This window comes from Argiope bruennichi, chromosome 1, assembly GCF_947563725.1.
Source record: "Argiope bruennichi chromosome 1, qqArgBrue1.1, whole genome shotgun sequence".
NCBI classification, from domain to species: Eukaryota; Metazoa; Arthropoda; class Arachnida; order Araneae; family Araneidae; genus Argiope; species Argiope bruennichi.
This window is the reverse complement of record NC_079151.1, coordinates 107,256,737-107,274,981: the sequence shown is the minus strand read 5'-3', so window position 1 is coordinate 107,274,981 and position 18,245 is coordinate 107,256,737. Positions and strand designations below refer to the sequence as shown.

At 28.1% G+C, this 18,245-nt stretch overlaps 1 protein-coding gene across 1 annotated transcript in view; it reads left to right on the top strand.

The window, feature by feature from the left end:
- Nucleotides 1-2,106, top strand: part of LOC129967399 (uncharacterized) — a 28,378-nt gene extending 26,272 nt beyond the window's left edge. Inside the window, exon 17 of the mRNA XM_056081883.1 lies at nucleotides 1,859-2,106. Within this exon, the coding sequence (XP_055937858.1) occupies nucleotides 1,859-1,951 (93 nt within the window). The 3' untranslated portion in view covers nucleotides 1,952-2,106. The remainder of the gene's footprint in view (nucleotides 1-1,858) is intronic.
- The last annotated feature ends 16,139 nt before the right edge of the window (nucleotides 2,107-18,245 follow it).

Below are 18,245 nucleotides of genomic sequence, written 5' to 3'. Positions count from 1 at the left end.
ATAATTCAGACCATTTTGACTTCATTCTAAAATATTCTCTTATTTCCTGATTCCATTCCACTTTTTCTATTTTATTAATTCAACAGAAGCTCTGTAAAAATGCTTAAACCTGCACTTTAATATGCTCTGAGTGAAGGGATATAAAATTGTCAGCCTTTTTAAAAGATCCCTATGATTCCCATGCCTGGGTCAACATATGTAGAGAAATCCCTATCGGAATCTCATGTTATTTAAGAACAGGGATAAATAATTTCTGCTCCTATATGGCTGGTGAGGACGTTAGTTCTCCCACGTTTCTTGTACATAAATTATGCGTCCTGGAATGGAATAAAACGACCTCTCTGTTGTCGGCCATGACGCTGCTAAAAAAATTATGTTTATATATATATAATAAGCTATATGGTTTTACTGATTATATATATATATATATATATATATTGTTACGAACTTATAATGTTGTTTCAAAGAGCAGTTAGTTAGTGTTAGGAAGACAGTGTTATGGACAGCTCTGTTGGATGCTGAACGAATGACAGATCAGTGACCCCCCCACTGGACAAGCTTTTTGTGACAAAACAGAATGTCCCGAATGTCAATCGGGATTTGAGGATAATACTGTTATTACCTGAAATATGAGATCCTTCTAGAAGTTTCTGTGCTCTATTCAGAAGCTATAAAAAGCCAGCAAACTGAGTTGAGCTCTAAGAATTAGTGAGACAAATGATGCCGAATCTTGGAGTCAAGTATTGAGGTTGCATCAAGTCGTGTGCTGAGTAACCATTCATGTAGGCAAAATAACAGTTAAGAGTCAGCAGTCAAGTTCAGCTAAAGCAAGTAGACGTTTGGAGGGACGTGAATAATTGTAGGAAATCTTTCTTCCTGCTCAGGTCTGTCTCTCTGATTTGTGATGTTATAGTTACTTACTACCAATTCATTGTCTGTGTGCTGCTATGTGCTATAAATGTTCTTGTGTACATCTCGGTTGTGTTTTTGCTGTCTGTGTGTGCGTCTCTTCAGATTGAATAAAAGTCCTTATTTCTTACTCAGCCTGTTGGGTTGTTTCACAATACATCCATTATACCGGGCTCTTTGATTGTTGTTGGCTTTGCAGAATTTTGTGGGGAATTTTCCGTAACAATACATATAGCCAGTGAAGTGTGATTGCTTCTTTCTAATAATTAAATTAATAATATCTTAGAGAATTCTGATAAAATGTAATGAAAATTTTACATATGCTAAATTAGAGTATAGAATATAAAATAATCAAATTATTTTAATGTTATTTCAAAAGTTCAAATTATAATCAAAGAATCGACACTTTATTATTATCTAAAGGAGATTATCTGTTATTATAAAAGAAGATATGTTACATATCATGATAATGCATCGTGCCCTCTTTTTTATAGCTGCCAATTCAACTGACACATTATTAGGTAGAATTTATTTTAATAAAATTATTTGATACTTATTTATATAAAATGCTGAATATTTTTATTAATGATATTTCAGATAAAGAATTAAAAATTTAAAGTATGATAGATTTGCTTAATTTATTTCTAAAAATTCCGTTACATGATATAAATTTGATTAAAATTTCAAATGTGAAATATATGTATATAAAAGATAGATAGTAACTTTTCAAAAGAAATAATAATAAAACCAGTATAACATAAGATGATGAAAGTATTTAATAATAAATGCAGATATGTTTTTATTCTCCAAAATTCCAATTTCTTCAAAAATGTATGTGTATCTGCACATGCACAAAATATTGGATTGAATTGGATTCTAGAGTTAAATTGTAATTGCTTTTGTTTTTTTAATTATTGTTTTATTATTATCTTTTTCTCATTTCTTGCAGGAATTGTTTTTAGAAAATACTGAAGGCGATAAAGATATAATTATCAGACTGGACATATCAGATTCAACATCTGAGAGGATCGAAATTTATTGAAATATTATTTATACAGCTTTGTAATTGCTTTGATTTTTGTTATTTTGCTGTTTTATGACTTTACTAACAATGAATAATTTATTCATTTATAAGAATCTTGTTGTTTCTTTTTATTATTTCATATTAGATATATTATGAAGATCATGATGGGTTTATATCAATGGAAGCAAACTATTCATTTAAATTAATTAATAAAAAAATTTTAATCAGTGGATTTTATCTGTTATTTACACAATGATTTATTATGTTGGTGGTATATTTTGTACTCTTGTATAAATTGAAAGATCAGCCTAGTTGCTATGAGTAATCTTTTATTGTGGTAGCTAAGAAAATTAAAATGTAATTTCATATTTGATTGTTTTTATATAGCTAATATAAAAATGTGCTTTTTTTTATGACTTGTAGGAACCAAAGTATTATAACATAAGTATGCATGTTATTCAAATATATAGAGAAAAAAATCATATCTGGTTTATAAAAATAGTAAATATTATTGGGCTATTTAGTTGTCAGAAAAGTATACTAATTTGGAAGGAAAAATTACAAACACTACTTAATGATTAATATGTTTTTGCCTGCACATAAATTTTATTTCAAATTATTGCTGAAGTTTCATATTGTCTTTGTAAAAAAAGAGTTTCAAAATTCTTTCTAATTGCTTCTTCTAAAAAGTCATAAATCAAACCAGAATATTTAATCTGTTAGATAATTAGTTTTTTTTTTTTTTTTTCAGATAAGTTAAAATCTGCATAGTCAAAATGAATATATACATAGTAAATTTGTGTATATAAATTCATCTTTTAATTTCCTTTCTGGATAAGGAATGGTCATCAAGCAAAATCCAGTAAGGAAATCTGAAATATTTTCATATTGATTTAGGCTACATGGAAACAATTATCTTTTTCCACGTCATTTTAGTACATACAGATGAGAAAAACTGATATATGCAAAATTCTTTGAAAAGGTGCCATCCTAAAAACATAGTAATTAGGCTGGTAAAATATGCTAATTAATATTTTTTATTTATCTAAATTTATTACAGTAATGGTCGAATTCAATTAGTGGTTTTAATTCATTTATTATTATTATCATTCTTCAATCTAATATATAAAATCCTTATTCATGGTTAGTAACTTCTTTTATTTCTTATGGTCATTAACAAAAGGACAAATTGTTTATATATTTTTAGATTTATTTGATAGTTTTAATTCTTTTATATCATTAACCCTGAAAAATTAACTGTGCATAGTATTTTTAGTGTATAAATGATAAAAATTTTCTCGTAGATATTTCTGCATATTGAAATTATGTATTGAATTTTTTCCCAGAAACTTTCAAGAGCAATACGTAGAGATTTGATTGTGCTTTCACTTTTTACTTGTTCAACAAACCACAAATTTTCACTTACATGCATTTTTAGATTTTTTTTCATCAACTTCTATTCCCCAAAGACACTAATTTAAAAGTCAAACTTAAGTAACCAGGAATGGCATCTACAATTTAACTGATGCTCTAGAACATACCTGCCTGTTTAAATGCAGGGGATGGGGGAGCGAATGGGAGTTAGAATCAACCTGGCAGAAATAATAAGTAATGAAAAAAAAATTACAAGAAAAATTTGTGGAAATTGAATTAGTAGATCATCACAAGTATCCTTAAATTTCCCTTTCAAAATTTTATTGTTGTTTTAACTATAAACTCGAATATTTAAATGCATAAAACTGGATAAATTAAAAATTTATTTTTATTGATTTCCCCTATTGGAGGGAAGGACAGCTAAAAGGTATTCAAGAAAATTTGAGCCATTGCAACATCAGCCAACACGACAAATCCATCAGATGCCCTGATACAGTAGAAATGCTAGTATCTTAAAAGATCTCAAACTCACTATAGTTAGATATTTGCAAAACATTGCTACTAAATATTTCAGTACATTCGATAACAGCACAAATGTAGCCATTCAGGAAATCTCAATTTGTGACCCCAGGAATAACAAACATTAAAAACACCCTCCAAACAATCCTTCACTAAATGAGCACTTTGTCTGATGAGACTTCCTCCATCTCTTTCTTCCCGAGTAAGTGACAGCTAAAAAGAGTAAAGTACAACTGTCCAATAATTCATTTAGACATATTTGACATAATATTTTTTCTCGTTTCTTTAAATTAATATGATCAACTATAATCAAATTTTTTTAAACTTCTTTCATATATGTTAAGGAAATCTTGGTAACATTGTTTAAATTTAAGTGCAAATCATTTGTTATGTTTCTAACACTTATCTTACTGCTGAAGCAGAAGAAAAAAGACTACTGAAAATAAGCGTTTCTCAAGAAACATTGGCATTAATTTCTATTGATTTGTTTCGAATTTGTTATTGCTTGAAAATCCTTAATTGCTTTGCTTTTTCTTAATTCGGAATGTGCTCATTTTTTTTTTTTCCAAAATAATTACTTGTGAGTATATTACGATAGATTCCTAAATAAACAATTTTATGAGGAAAGAAAAGAGATAATATTAAATAGGGATTGTTTTTATATCTGTGTTATAAATCTTTAAAATAATCGGCTGTCCGATGGTTTAGGCGAATTTTATTCTGTTTTAGTTTAAAGCTGTGGTATAGTGGAGCCAATCCGGCACTACATTTTTTTTTAACAGAAATAAATTGAAAGATGATAAAATACCTCCTTAAAACAATGAAATCTTTATCATATCCTTACTCTCGAAAATATGGTTGGTGTTTCAAATTTATAAAAGTAATAAGCCAGTGGTGAAAATGGTTACAAATATTTAAATGTATTTTATATTATTTATTTCAAAACAATCATATTTTCTATATCTGTCTGTTTTAAATTAATCGGTTTCTTTACTTATATTAATATTCCGTTTTGAAGGTACACAAAGATTGCTTAGAATACCAAATTTTTAACCATGGTCAACTGAGAGAACGACGTCTGGGCTGATAGGCCTTCTCCAAACTTTCTTACCACATCAGCGGGGAACGTTTCTCCCACAACGGGAAATACAAATTGCCCATACAAATCGGATTGTTTAGAGAAATCAAAGTTTAAATCTGGAACTCATTGACCCAGACGCCGAAGCTTAATCATAAAGCTATAATGATTTTTTGGTGGATGTAATACAAAAACTGCATGATTTCAGATAATTCCATTTTTGTTAAGTTAGTGGACGGACGTGAATTAAAAGTTTTCCAGATCTGGCAGTATTTTATTGCGCAAAATTCGCCGACAATGTTCTGCAAAGAAACAGAGGAGGGGGGGGGATGCCGAGTTTAATGGAATTGCAGTATTTACCTGAACTCACATGTTTCCATGCGACCCATGCTCAACAAGTGCACTCGTCTGTCTACGGCAGAAGGCCAGTAGCTAACTCTCTAGAGACACTCTATATTCTACCATCACATGATTTTATTTTGAAATCGTTTAGTTTTAGTCGATTTGGAATTAAAGTAAACTTTAAAAATTATTCTTTAACTTTCTCATTATATTCATCTTTTGAACTACAGTGCGTATTATGCTAATGCTTGATCAAAACTAAAATATATGTGCAAATAATAAATGAAAATGTGTTTGTTTGTTGGCAATTTACATGAACTAACTACAGCTACAAAATTTTGCACAAATGCATTATGCAGAAGAAATGTTTGTCTGATTTTTTTTAGAAATGTTAATATTTAAACAGCTACAAAATTTGGCACAAATGTAATACAAAGGAGAAACGTGTACCAGAAAGAATTTTTTCGCTATAGAAATGTTAATTAATGAAAAATGAAACGAGATTTTAGCATTTTTGTATAATAGCTTTCGAAAATGTTATACGAAAGTAATTTTTTACATTCTTTTAAAATAAAATTTTTTTGGAATAATATCATTTCAATTACGCACTTTTCCAATGAATTTCGACAATTTTTTTAAAAAATTTTATCCATCGTTTTTAGCATTTTTTTAATGAAATTCAAACTATTTCTTGAAATATTTAATAACGCGATTTTCTTCCATTGCTAAAAATTGAGGAAAAAGAACGGTTCAACTAATAACCTATGTGGTTTATATCAGAAAACAGAAAGTGAAAAAGATATGCTATCAAAAACATAACTTGTAAAAAACGAAGTCTCGCTACTCAGTTCTTCTGTCGTAAAAAGTTGTGAGATCCATGTAATACCAAGTCGGTCAATTTATTCAGTCCCTACTGAAGGGTCCTTCTGTCTTAAGTTATTACGTAATCAGCTAACCTAACAACATCTTATAGTAACCATATCAATATTAAAAATCTTTTACGGTTTAAATAAATAGATTGACTTGGCCATCGCATGAAAACACAATGCATCTTTACATTAAATTAGATTACATTAACATATTATATTAAATTAGATTGTTTAGTGCGATTGCCAAGTCAATCTATTTATTTAAACCATAAAAGATTTTTAATATTAATACGATCACTATAAGATGTTGTTATGTTAGCTGATTACGTAATAACTTAAGACAGAAGGACCCTTCAGTAGGGACTGAATAAATTGACCTACTTGGTATTACATGGATCTCACAACTTTTTACGATAGAAGAACTGAGTTGCGAGACTTGGTTTTTTTTACAAGTCATGTTTTTGATGGCATCTCATTTCTTTTTGTATGTAGTCTTCCTCTTTTTCTTTTCGGGTACTACTTCTTGAGCTTCAGCTACATTTTTCTACATTCTTTCTTCATTTTCTCTTCCCTGTCTCTATGGGTTTTTCTCGTAAGCTTTGATGTTACAATTTTTGACAAGTCTGGACGGTAAATGCTTCTTAGTCTGTTGTATTCACAAATTGAGGATTCCTGCGCTTTAATACTTCCAAAGTCGACATTAATTAGATGTAAGCCATCCAGACTTGTAACTTTCGAAAGTGCCACGTAAGCTTGACCGAATGTGAATACTGTAGAACCTATATCCATCAGTGCATTATTTAGACTTAGGCCTTGAATTTTGTGTATGGTTATAGCATAGGCTATACATATGGGAAAGTGTTCGCGATGAACATAAGCTCTATTAATAATTTCAAATTTAGTTTTGACCGGACTAAACTCGTAAACATGTTCTTTATTAAATGTAATGTATATTTTCTTAATTATTTTTGCATTTTCCGGATCAACCTTTACTTTTTGCACTATACCGATAGAACCATTAACTAACCCAAGACTCACGTCAATATTTCGCCTTAACATGACTTTTGCTCCTATTTTTATAATTATGTTCTCTTCCAGGCCTGCAGTCATAGAAGCATCGTCTTCATATTTTTTTATACATTAACGAGCTCTTTTTGTTAGGTATCTGGGGCAATCTATGCTATCTACAGCTGTAAGTTTTATTTGGGTATGTGGAAGAGATTTAATCATTGCAGTATTTAATTGTTGACACATGTTTTCTGTAGGTAGTAAGCAACCGGTATCATCAGGAAGTTTCGAAAGGTGTTCAATTATTTCAATTAATCTTTTTTCATTTGAATTGGATTTGAGAGTTATTAATCTAGTCGAGTGTAAGTCGCAGTCTTTTTGTGTAGTCACACCTAATCTTATTCTATTTAGCATTTCAACAAAGTCATAATCATTGAGCTGTCGCATGTTAATTGTAAGTTCATCGTATATGAACAGTTCAATCCACAGATTCGGTATACTGAGGGAACCTAATAACTTGTTAGTTTCAGCAGGTGATAGTTTTTCAAAAGGTGACTTTTCTCTTACCGGCGGGAGCTGTAAGAGATCTCCGAAAACTACAAGATGTTTTTTTTTCCAAGCCACCCATTCTGATCATCGCTTGTGTCGAATATTTCAGATAAGCGTAAATGAATATATGTTAAAGTAACATTGGATATCATCCACACTTCGTCTATAATAAACAACACTACTTCTTTCAAATATGATCTCAGAACTTGGAGCACTTCATCAGAAAGTGGCTTGTACTTCGGTGTTTGTTTGTGTTCTATAGGCAGCTGCAATAGTCTATGTATAGTTAATACATTCACATTGAATGCAACTATTCCTGTTGGAGCACTAACTGCTACTTTTTTGTTTAAATACGTCTTAACCCAAACTTTCAGAGTTTTTTTTTTTTTTTTTTTTTTTTTTTTTTTTATTAAAAAGCTCTTTCCAGTGCCACCAGTTCCACTCACAAAACAGCGTAAAACGGCAGCGTTATTATCATTTGTGTCCATTTTATTTGTGATCATATCGAAAACTCTTTTTTGATCGGCATTAAGTTTTGCGATCATACTTTGAAGATCAGTTTGCTCTTCTTCTACCAGATTGATTCTCTGAAAGTCACCCATTGCGTTTGCAGCTTCCACAGCTTCTAATTGAATTATTTCAAATTATATATTGTTACAAATCTGTAATTTTGCTTCCCAGCAGCGAATAGTGTCATCATAAGAAACACCGTTTTACAGTAATCTGTATTGGATGCTGTCGGATGCCGAGCCAGTGATCCCAGAGCTTGGTGACAAACTTGGCGACCATTTGGCGACTTGGTGGCGATTTTGCCGACAAAATGGATAATGCTCGAAACTTCGAGAAATTTATCGATCCGTCCATTATTGCACGCATATTTTAGTTTTTCCTTGATTTATACACTAAAAACTAATTGTATTCTAAATTTGAAGCTTCTATGTCTGCTAGAAGTGCCTTAGAGTTTTGATGATCGGTCAGTCAGTCAATCAGTCAGTGACAAAATTCACAAACTTTGACTAGTTATAGTTCTTAAACTACTGGTTCAAATTTAATGAAATTTGAAATATACCGTGTTTATATAATGCCTGCTTGGTTACTGAAAATTCAGACTTCTAGTTTTATCTACAACGAAGTTATAGAGTGTCGAAAATGGCCTGAACTGCTTCGAGAAAAGGATGGTACGGCTGTGCCGCTTGTTTTTGCTCGACTCGGCGGGGGCACTACCGTGCCCCCAGATTAGGCAATTTGAAATAGAGGAAGCTTTTAATGTCATAGGACATGATTCCGTTAGAAGGTTCATGTGCGCAGTAAGCAAAATAAATTTCAACCTATTAAAATAACTCTCACAATTTGATGCTTAGAAATGAATATCAAGTTATGCATGAGATTTAATTGAGATTAAAAACGATCAAGGTTTTGTAACCAGTTGGGTATCAAAAGGCGTCTAATAAAGTTATGTTGGAAGTTTTCAAATGCTCTAGGGTATCTTAGAGTTTATCAATCTTAATTCTAAGCCTATTTTCGATTATATCAAAAATATTTCGGATAAATTTTTTGAAAATTACTTTTTATTAGTAACGAATTTCTTTAAAAATCTCCCTGTTTATGTTCCAATATATTGATCATTCTGAAATGACCCCATGCCGAGCTGGAACATCCTTTCTATTATTTTCAAATCTGAATAAATTTTTAAATTTTTCTAAATTATTTTCAACATATTCAAAGTACACTATATTGTGTGCGTATGATTATTTATGTGAAACCAAACTATTATCTATTTTCCATTAGCATTTTTACCAAGTAATAAAAAGCCCACCTTTTGGCATCCAGACATAAAACATTTTATTTACTAATTTTGAAACATTGACTTATTTATTTCACGGGAAAAAATCCATTAAAGTGCATGTAATTATTACATTTTTTTTTTTTTAAAAAAAGAAGATCTGTCGCATAAATAAAATTCACAAATCCTGATGTTGGTGAAATTTTTAGTTTACTGCACAGAAACAGCAGAAAACTGACGCTATATCCTCTATCATGTGACTATGACGTCATATGAATTGAATATATTAGCTAACGTATTATATAAGGGGAGTAATTCACATACCTATAACGTCATAAAATATTTCTTTTAAATAATTGTATACAGGTGCTTTACTTTCATGCAATTTCATTAATATTCAACTCTTCATCGAAAACATTTCCAATAATAAAAAATGGAACTCAATCGAATCGAATCGAAAATTCACCGTGCTTTGTAAACAAAATTTTGAAATTTTTCTTGAGTAGTAATCAATCAAGTATCCAAAAGAGATTCAAAATTTTCTTGCATTACCGATGTGATTGTAAAAATAGCGCTGAATAAAAATTATATTTTATAGAAATCTGATTATGTTAGTATTAAAAATTTGTATTATTTTATTAGCATAGTATTTTCAATTTTGCTTTCCTAATTTCCCATTAATTGTAAGAATTACATAAACTAGTGCCAACTACCTAGTTTACATAATAATGATCTGGATAAAATAAAATAAATTGTGAATGTATTTATTCACATATAAAGCATTTAAACTGATTTTACTTTATATAATATATAAAAATTTTATATTTTAATAGAGTTTGTTAATGAATATTATTAAAATAGATTTAATATTTTTCAAGATTTATTTACAAATTTAGTACACCTTTTAAATAGCCACTTGTTGTTTTATTTTGTTGAAATTTACTGAAGAAAATGCCCAGGAAATGCCAATTAGGTTTTTCTGAACAATTTGGTATGTCCCAATTGTTGCAGAGCTTAAATGCATAGCATCATCACTAATAGAGCTATTGCTAATATTTATAAATTATTGCAAAGATTTCATTGTGATAATTCATTGAATAATAATCTGATGCAAGAGTCATCATTAATGGAAATTTACCATTTATTTATTGAGATATTGTTCTGGGAACATAGCATGTATATATGATTAGTTAATTATTTTTTATATGTGTTTTCTTAAAAGAATACTTCTTTTCCATAAAAATATTTTAAAAAAACATTTTATGTATCAGAGTGCTTACTAATATATTCGATAATTTATAATAAGAGGAATGCTTATAAGAAAAAGTAATCAATGAAAAATTTTTTGAAATTATTATTTTATATTCCTTTATTAAATATTTAGAAATATAAATTATATTCAATAATGCAATAATTATCAGTAAGATAAATAATTTTTCCAACATGCATCAGAATTTGAACCTCATGATTTATTTAATTAACAGAACCAAGTTTAGAAGGAAATATATTAGAATAAAAATAAATATTATTGATTAATTGGGATGAAATATAATGCAACAACCTCTTTGGTATTATATTTGTATATTATAGTACCTTTTTCCCAAATTCAATCTCCAAGCAACTGACATATATCACTCAAATTGTGCCTTATTTGTAATAGAGCCTAACAATTTTAATATTATCCTATGATTACCTTGTAAATCTGAGTGCTGCTATAATTCTTTAAGTATCATAATTGGAATAATTAGAAAATAGCATTACAAATTTGATTCTCATGTTATGAAATGAAACAAACTAGTTTATGATAAGTTTGTTGCAACACCAGTGTTTGTAAAATAATTTTAAAATTTGCAGGGGACATTTAAGATATCAAATACAACAAATGAATGTTTCAAAATTGAGCATGCTACTAATAATCCAATATGTAAAATCAATTATGCCATCAGAGATGTCAGTTCTAAATTTCATTTTTGTAGGATTGCTGTGAAATTATTTAAAATGTAATTTATTTTCTAGGAAAAAAATTAAAGTAGTTTAAATAAGTGTTTGATTGTTAGTGGCATCATAACCAAGGCAACTTGATTGTGATCCCATTTCAAAAGTTTATCAACTTCTTTATAAAAAAATTTTTAATTGATTCAAGTATTGATTTAGCATGTAACCTCATATTTTAAAATAATTTCATTTGAAAGCCAAAATATGTAAATTGTTAGAATTCACTGAAAATTATTTTATTTTATTTTATCATTTCGCAAAATAATTTTCTTTCAGATTTCTCAATATATTTTTTAAATAACTATGAAGTTGAACTTACTTTTTTTGGGGATTGTTTTGTATACATTTTCCTTTATTAACAACTGTATGTTCATAACGATCAACAATGAATGACTTTTTAATTAAAGCTTAATATATACATTTAGAACCTAAATTATTTATCAAATTAATATATCTTGGAAACCAGAATTCTTGAACAGAAAAATTCATTTCTATTTATACATTATATAGTCTGAAAAAGGATTTAATATGATTTCTGAATTGGTCTATTTATTCCAAAACAAAATTTATAAATGATATTATATCGATATTTTTAAAAAAAATCCCGAAATTATGGCTTTGAGAAAATAAACATTATAGAATTTAGCAATATTTAGACCATGCAGTTACCTATGTTAAAGTTCCAACATAAATCATTTCTTTAAAATATCTATTTTGAAGATAATATAATTAATAAATTGTTTTTATTTTTCTAGAAATTCAACATTATTATTCAAAATTATGTCAACACGTGCCAAGATCTGTCTTTATGGTGCAGTTGGAGCTGCAGCTCTTATGGTATGGTATGTGCATATGAAACAAGAATGGGAACGTGAGAAACTTCATCAAGGTGTTATTAAAGACATGGAAAGGCAAAGAATGAAGAAACTTCAACTTGAAATTTCTGCAGATAGTAATACAAATAGCCCAAGTACTTTATGACAAATATAGAAATGCTAAATTTATTTATATTGTAGAAATGTATATAATTATCTCATTAAAAATATATTATGTTTAAAATACAAGTTCTTGTTACTTTATATTACAAGGTGCATAACTTTATTAAAAATTCTTAAAAACTACTTTTTAAAATGGTTTTTATATATACAATCTTAAAAGTGCTTATTTTTGTTTTTTTGCAGTGCTTAGTTTTCTTTCTGATATTGAAAATAAAGACAATTTCACCTAATTACAGAACCATAATGGAACTGTCTAATTATAAATATGCCTTTTCTTTGCAGTTTCTGATCTTTCATCTCTCAATGATTCTCGAGAAATCTGGAAGTCTGGAAAAGTCTTTATCTCAGTTTAGGGAACTACTGATATTATAAGAAAGAAAGGGTTTCTTTAATTTATTTGATACTTTTTCTCATTCTTTTGCTTGCTTAGATAGGGGAAAAGAAATTGTCTCTTTTTAAGGAAATTTTATATCTACATGAAAAATTGTGTGTTAGTTTCTAAAAATGATTTCAGCTCATCATTATGTGCTTTCTATACAAGTATTAACATTGTGAGAAAAAAAAAATTGCACTAATTTGAGCTCGAAATTTTGCTCCATCTCCACAATTCAGGTCTTAAAAAAAAAAAAAAAAAAAAAAAAAAATCGAATTATATGGTAATTTAAAAATGCTAAATGTCTGAATGTGGTAACTCAAAACTACTGTGAGTTAATGGCAATTTGGCATGGTTTCTTAATACCAGATTTACAATTTCTATCAAATTTTGAATAAAATTCATTTACATGTAGGGTTTTTTTTTTCTTTTTCCCCCCAAGTGCAAGTGAAAATAATGTTTCAAAATGCTTAGAGCTATATTGGTAAAATTTAGTACACAGTCCATGACCTTTAGAAGCAAATTCCTTATATTTATACATATTAGGAACATCAAAATACAATAAATTAAATACATAAAATTTGGAAAATAATTTTTTTACTGAAATTTTTAGTATGTGTCAAATTTTGGCTTCAATTTTCCAAAATGCATACTTGGTTTCCTTTAGTATATTGCTCAAAAACACAAATATGCTCATGTGTGGGACTTTAAAAATAAAAAAATCTTGGTTGCTTGTTATTTATTCAAAGTTTCTCGTTTTGTGTGTGCGGGAGGGAATAGTAATAATATCTATGTTAGGAATTATGTGAAAGAATCTTGGAGAAATTTTCCATTATTTTTACATTTGTTGCAGACCTTATTAAGTCATTTCTTATAATGCTACAAAGTCATGACCAAGTTTTGGCTTTTTATGTATCTGATATACATAAACTAATAAAACAATGATTGTATATATATTTGTTCCTAATTTTGAAAGGAAATTTCTGATTTGAAATTATTTCTTCTCTAAATACCTAATGCCAATTGAATTCTTCTAATAATGGTCACGTTCTGCAACTAATAAAGTGAATGAGGGCAGACAAATGCGGAGGAGATACATTGGTGAAAGCTTCACATTCCACAAAAGAAATATCTGATAAAGTTATGTGCTTATCAAGCATGATTGTCAGTAGTTTTTAAATTGTTGAAATGCCTAGATCACCAATAAATTATGTGTCAGGAAAAAATGTTATTTCAACAGAGATAACTGGTAAGTAGTGAAAAAAAAATGAAACATATTCTATGATAAAAAGATGAAGATCAGTGTGGTGTTGTTCTCATGGAATATACAGACAATAGCTAAATCGTCAGTGTCAAAAATTGACAATCTCAGTGTCAACAATTTTAATGTCTGGAAAATAAGAATAGATAAGTTTTTTTAATATCTTATTTAAAGACAATAAATTTTTTTAATTGCAGAGAATTTTGAAAATTATATTTTATGAACAAGTATCTGATGAAAAATGATTTAACAATAGATAGTAAAGTGGAAAATTTGAACATATCATCTATGACCATCTAAAGTAGTTAGAATCCACTCTGAAACATGGCTTAAGAATTGAAAATATCATCAATGTCAGCCCATTAAAAATAGTGCATGTTTTGATTTGTTTTCTTGGAACAAATGACTAAAGATGGTTACTTAGTTACTAGATAACTTAGTTCATTTCATCATAACATGTAGTTTTGAAGTCAAAAAATAGTGTGCTAATGTTGATTATTTTTCGAAAGGTATTTATAAAGAGCTTATTTTTCAAGATAATATTTAACTGTACACTCTATATAAATTAATTCATATTACTTTCCTTAATTTATTTTATTCTTTATTTTTTAATTGTAAAAAATTACTATTATAGCTTTCCTGAAACATTAGTTTTTATTATTATTAAAAGTTTAAACAATCCTAGTTTAAATTTGGTCACAAAATTCATATTTTTCTTCCAATTCAGATTGTATTAAAAAATATTAAAACAGACAAAAAAAGAAAAAGAAAAAGGAGGAATTAAAAGGCATGCATTCATGTAAAGTATGTTTTCTTAAATAAAATTTTTTTTTGAGTTGTTCATAATGTATAAAATAGACAAATTGTATTGGAAAATATTTTTTTTTAACACTTCAATACCAGTTTTTTATAAAAATATTAAATTTAACTACATGCTCTTGTAAAGTTTAATAATTCTTCACATTCAAAGCACGCAAATTTCATATATCATGTAAAATACTGGTTTTATAAAATCGTTATATTTTTACATATTGTTCCACATAATTATTTATAGAGCATGTAAAAACTAAGATCAATAAAACGATTACTAGATTCAGTGATTAATTTAAAATCATATGATAGAATTTCAACTTTATAATAAACATCAAAAGACATTTTAATTATTGTAAAACTGAAGTTTAATAAAAAGCCTACAAAATTAATTTGTATAAAATTTAAATATTTATTATGAAAATAAAATAATTATATAAAACACAGCTTTAGCATCTATAATAAATATAAGACTACCAAAATAAAAATAATGCAAAAGCAAATATTTTGTTTTGCTGGTCTTTCAACAATATCAAATATCGCAGCTTTCATGCATTATGCTAAATTTTGGCACATTTCAGGATTAGTTTTGTGATTATACATCTTAATGTATGAATCTCATTTTTGCAATTTGATAAAGCAATCTTTTTAGATTAGAAGACATGAAATCAGGCTTTTGACTGGACATGATGAAGGTTCAGCATTATAAAGTATTCCACCCAAGTCCACAATGCATAGAAGCCTGATACATATTGAATCCTTCGTAAGTCAAACGTTCTTTAATTAATATTGTGTAAAAGCTTGGAAAGGGAGGTGTGGGCTTTGTTCACTTGATTTTCATTCAATTATGGTAAAAAAAAAATAAGTATATGTTGCATGCTCCAAAATAACCTGTACATGATTACAAAAACTGAATGCTAATAACTAACTAAATATCTTTTGAGTAGCAAATAGTCATTATCTGTGGCGATAAATCTCAGAATCTAATAATATTACATCAAGTTTATACTTGTCAAGTAAAAACAGAGTGGGAGAGATGTAGTTGCCTATCAAGTTTGGAACCAAATTCGTCAAAGAGCTTGATTTTCTATCGGTCTGTACCAAAATTATTTTTTGTGGAAGTGGTTTATAGAGTTCTTGAATTGAATGGCTTTTAACTTCTGGATATTAATGTTTATAGAAAATGGCATAATAATTCAAGTTTAAATAAAAACGGAAGCAAATTTAAAATGGATTGGAGAATGGCCTGTGTACCTAGAGTCTCAACTGTTTAATTGAATAATATTTAAAGTTTTATTATTGAGTTACATTAATGGCAATATTGATTGCTTCTTTGCGAGCCATTTTGAAATCTCGTAGAAAAAAAGCTGTGGCAAATTATAAGTGAAAAAAAGTTTTCAGATAGTCCAAAGTAAAATTTTGCAACTCATCCCTTCTATTATTTCACAAAAGTAAATAAAATACTTTTTTTCAATTCCAGTACATAATTTCATTTGTAACATTAAATAACAATTGAAATATTACATAAGCTCTTTCTCCATGTTGGTTTTTCAGTGGAAGGTATATAATTATTAAATTACATAATCTTCTACCTAAACGCAACAGTAATCATATTCTTTGTTATTTTCTAAAAGTTTTCTCATAATAAATAGAAAAAAAGTTTTAATCATCTAAACCAATTTGATTTTTTTTTTTTTTTTTTGTCATTGAAAGTTTTTAAATGGAAGGAGTGTTTATCTTGCTCAGAAACTTTCAATGCACTTTACTTATAAAAATATATACGCTATTATTTTTCAGATTATTAATTTGTTAAAGCAAAAATGAAAATATATTAAAAAGGGCATTTTTTTTAAATGAAAGATATAATTTTAAATAAGAATCCTGCCATATTTTAAATCAAATTTTCAACTTTTATTCCACTTTTGTGCCGCGAATTTATAATTTATCAGTATTTCTCCTTAATTATATAATTAGATGCCTAGAAATTCGGATGGTATAAAGAGGTTAAAACCTAACACAGAGAATGCAAGTGCAGCTACAAGAGCTGCTTTGAAGGATTGAATTCCAGTTACGATTGCGGCCGCTTTTATGTAAACATAACAATACTGCACTTAATTTTATTGGAAGACTAATTCCGAAAATACAAAACCAATGTATTATTTGGGCAGTACTCTCCAAAAGCGAAGAGAATATCCTCGTTAAAGATCTTGTTACTGTTTTCTTGTCGAGGCGGTCGATAAACATGCAGATGTAAAATCCTGACAGATAGACACTGCAAGCAATTAGAATGATAAAAAAAAAAAAAAAAAAAAAAAAATTAAAAAACCCATCCGAAGACATCCGAAGAATTATCAGTCAATTTAGATTCTTCTGATTCCAGTGATAATGCAAGTTTTACAGTAGCTGTTATAAGTGACACCATTTAAAAAGATGATTTTTGTTTAACAGGATTATAAGGTAGAAAAAATGAACATTTTTTTTGTGGCAGAAATAAAGAAATAATAGACATCAAAGAAGAAGAATATATATCCACAAAAAAAAAAAAAAAAATCTATATGATGAAAATGTTTATGGAATAGAAAACAACAATATTCTGTTCAAATTGCTCAAAAAAAAAAAAAAAAAAAAAAATGTAGGTGCTCCAGAGTATGCTGTTGGCATTTGGAATCTTCATAAATTATAATGTTGAATAATTTATGAAAATATCTGTAATTTACCAATATTTGCACACTGCAATATTAATACATATTATTTGAATAAAGAAATGTATTACATGATAATTATTTTTATAAAATTCATTATATATATATATATTATCGAGTAAAACTTGGCTTTCAAAAAGTAGTTACCAGTTATGACACTAAATATAATGAGATCTTGTACTTAGAGCCATTAGTATTTCTTAAAAAATCTATTTGATATTATTTATTTATTATTTTAAGTATTTTATATTATTTCCAATCAAAAGTAATTAACATAAATATGCACACAAATCAGTTTCAAAATTTTAAAAAAGCAATAATTATGTATTTGTACCTTGCAAAAAAGTGCCCCTAGGTACAGTAATCTCCCATACATAAAAAGAGATATACCCAGTAGGTATAATATAGAGAAGACAAAAAAGGATAAAAAGTGTGGAAATATTGAGTGTTTGTAATAATTAAATTCATCGGTAATTTTGTTTCCTCAGAATCATGTTGCTAAGATTATTCATCCAACTGTCAGAAGGTTAATTGCAGAAAAATCTTCCAATATTCTTAGGATGTCTTCAATTTTTTTAATGGTAACATTTTATCAAAGAATCTTGTTGAAAGTTTCGTGCAATAATTGTTGACAGATGGCAATTATAAATT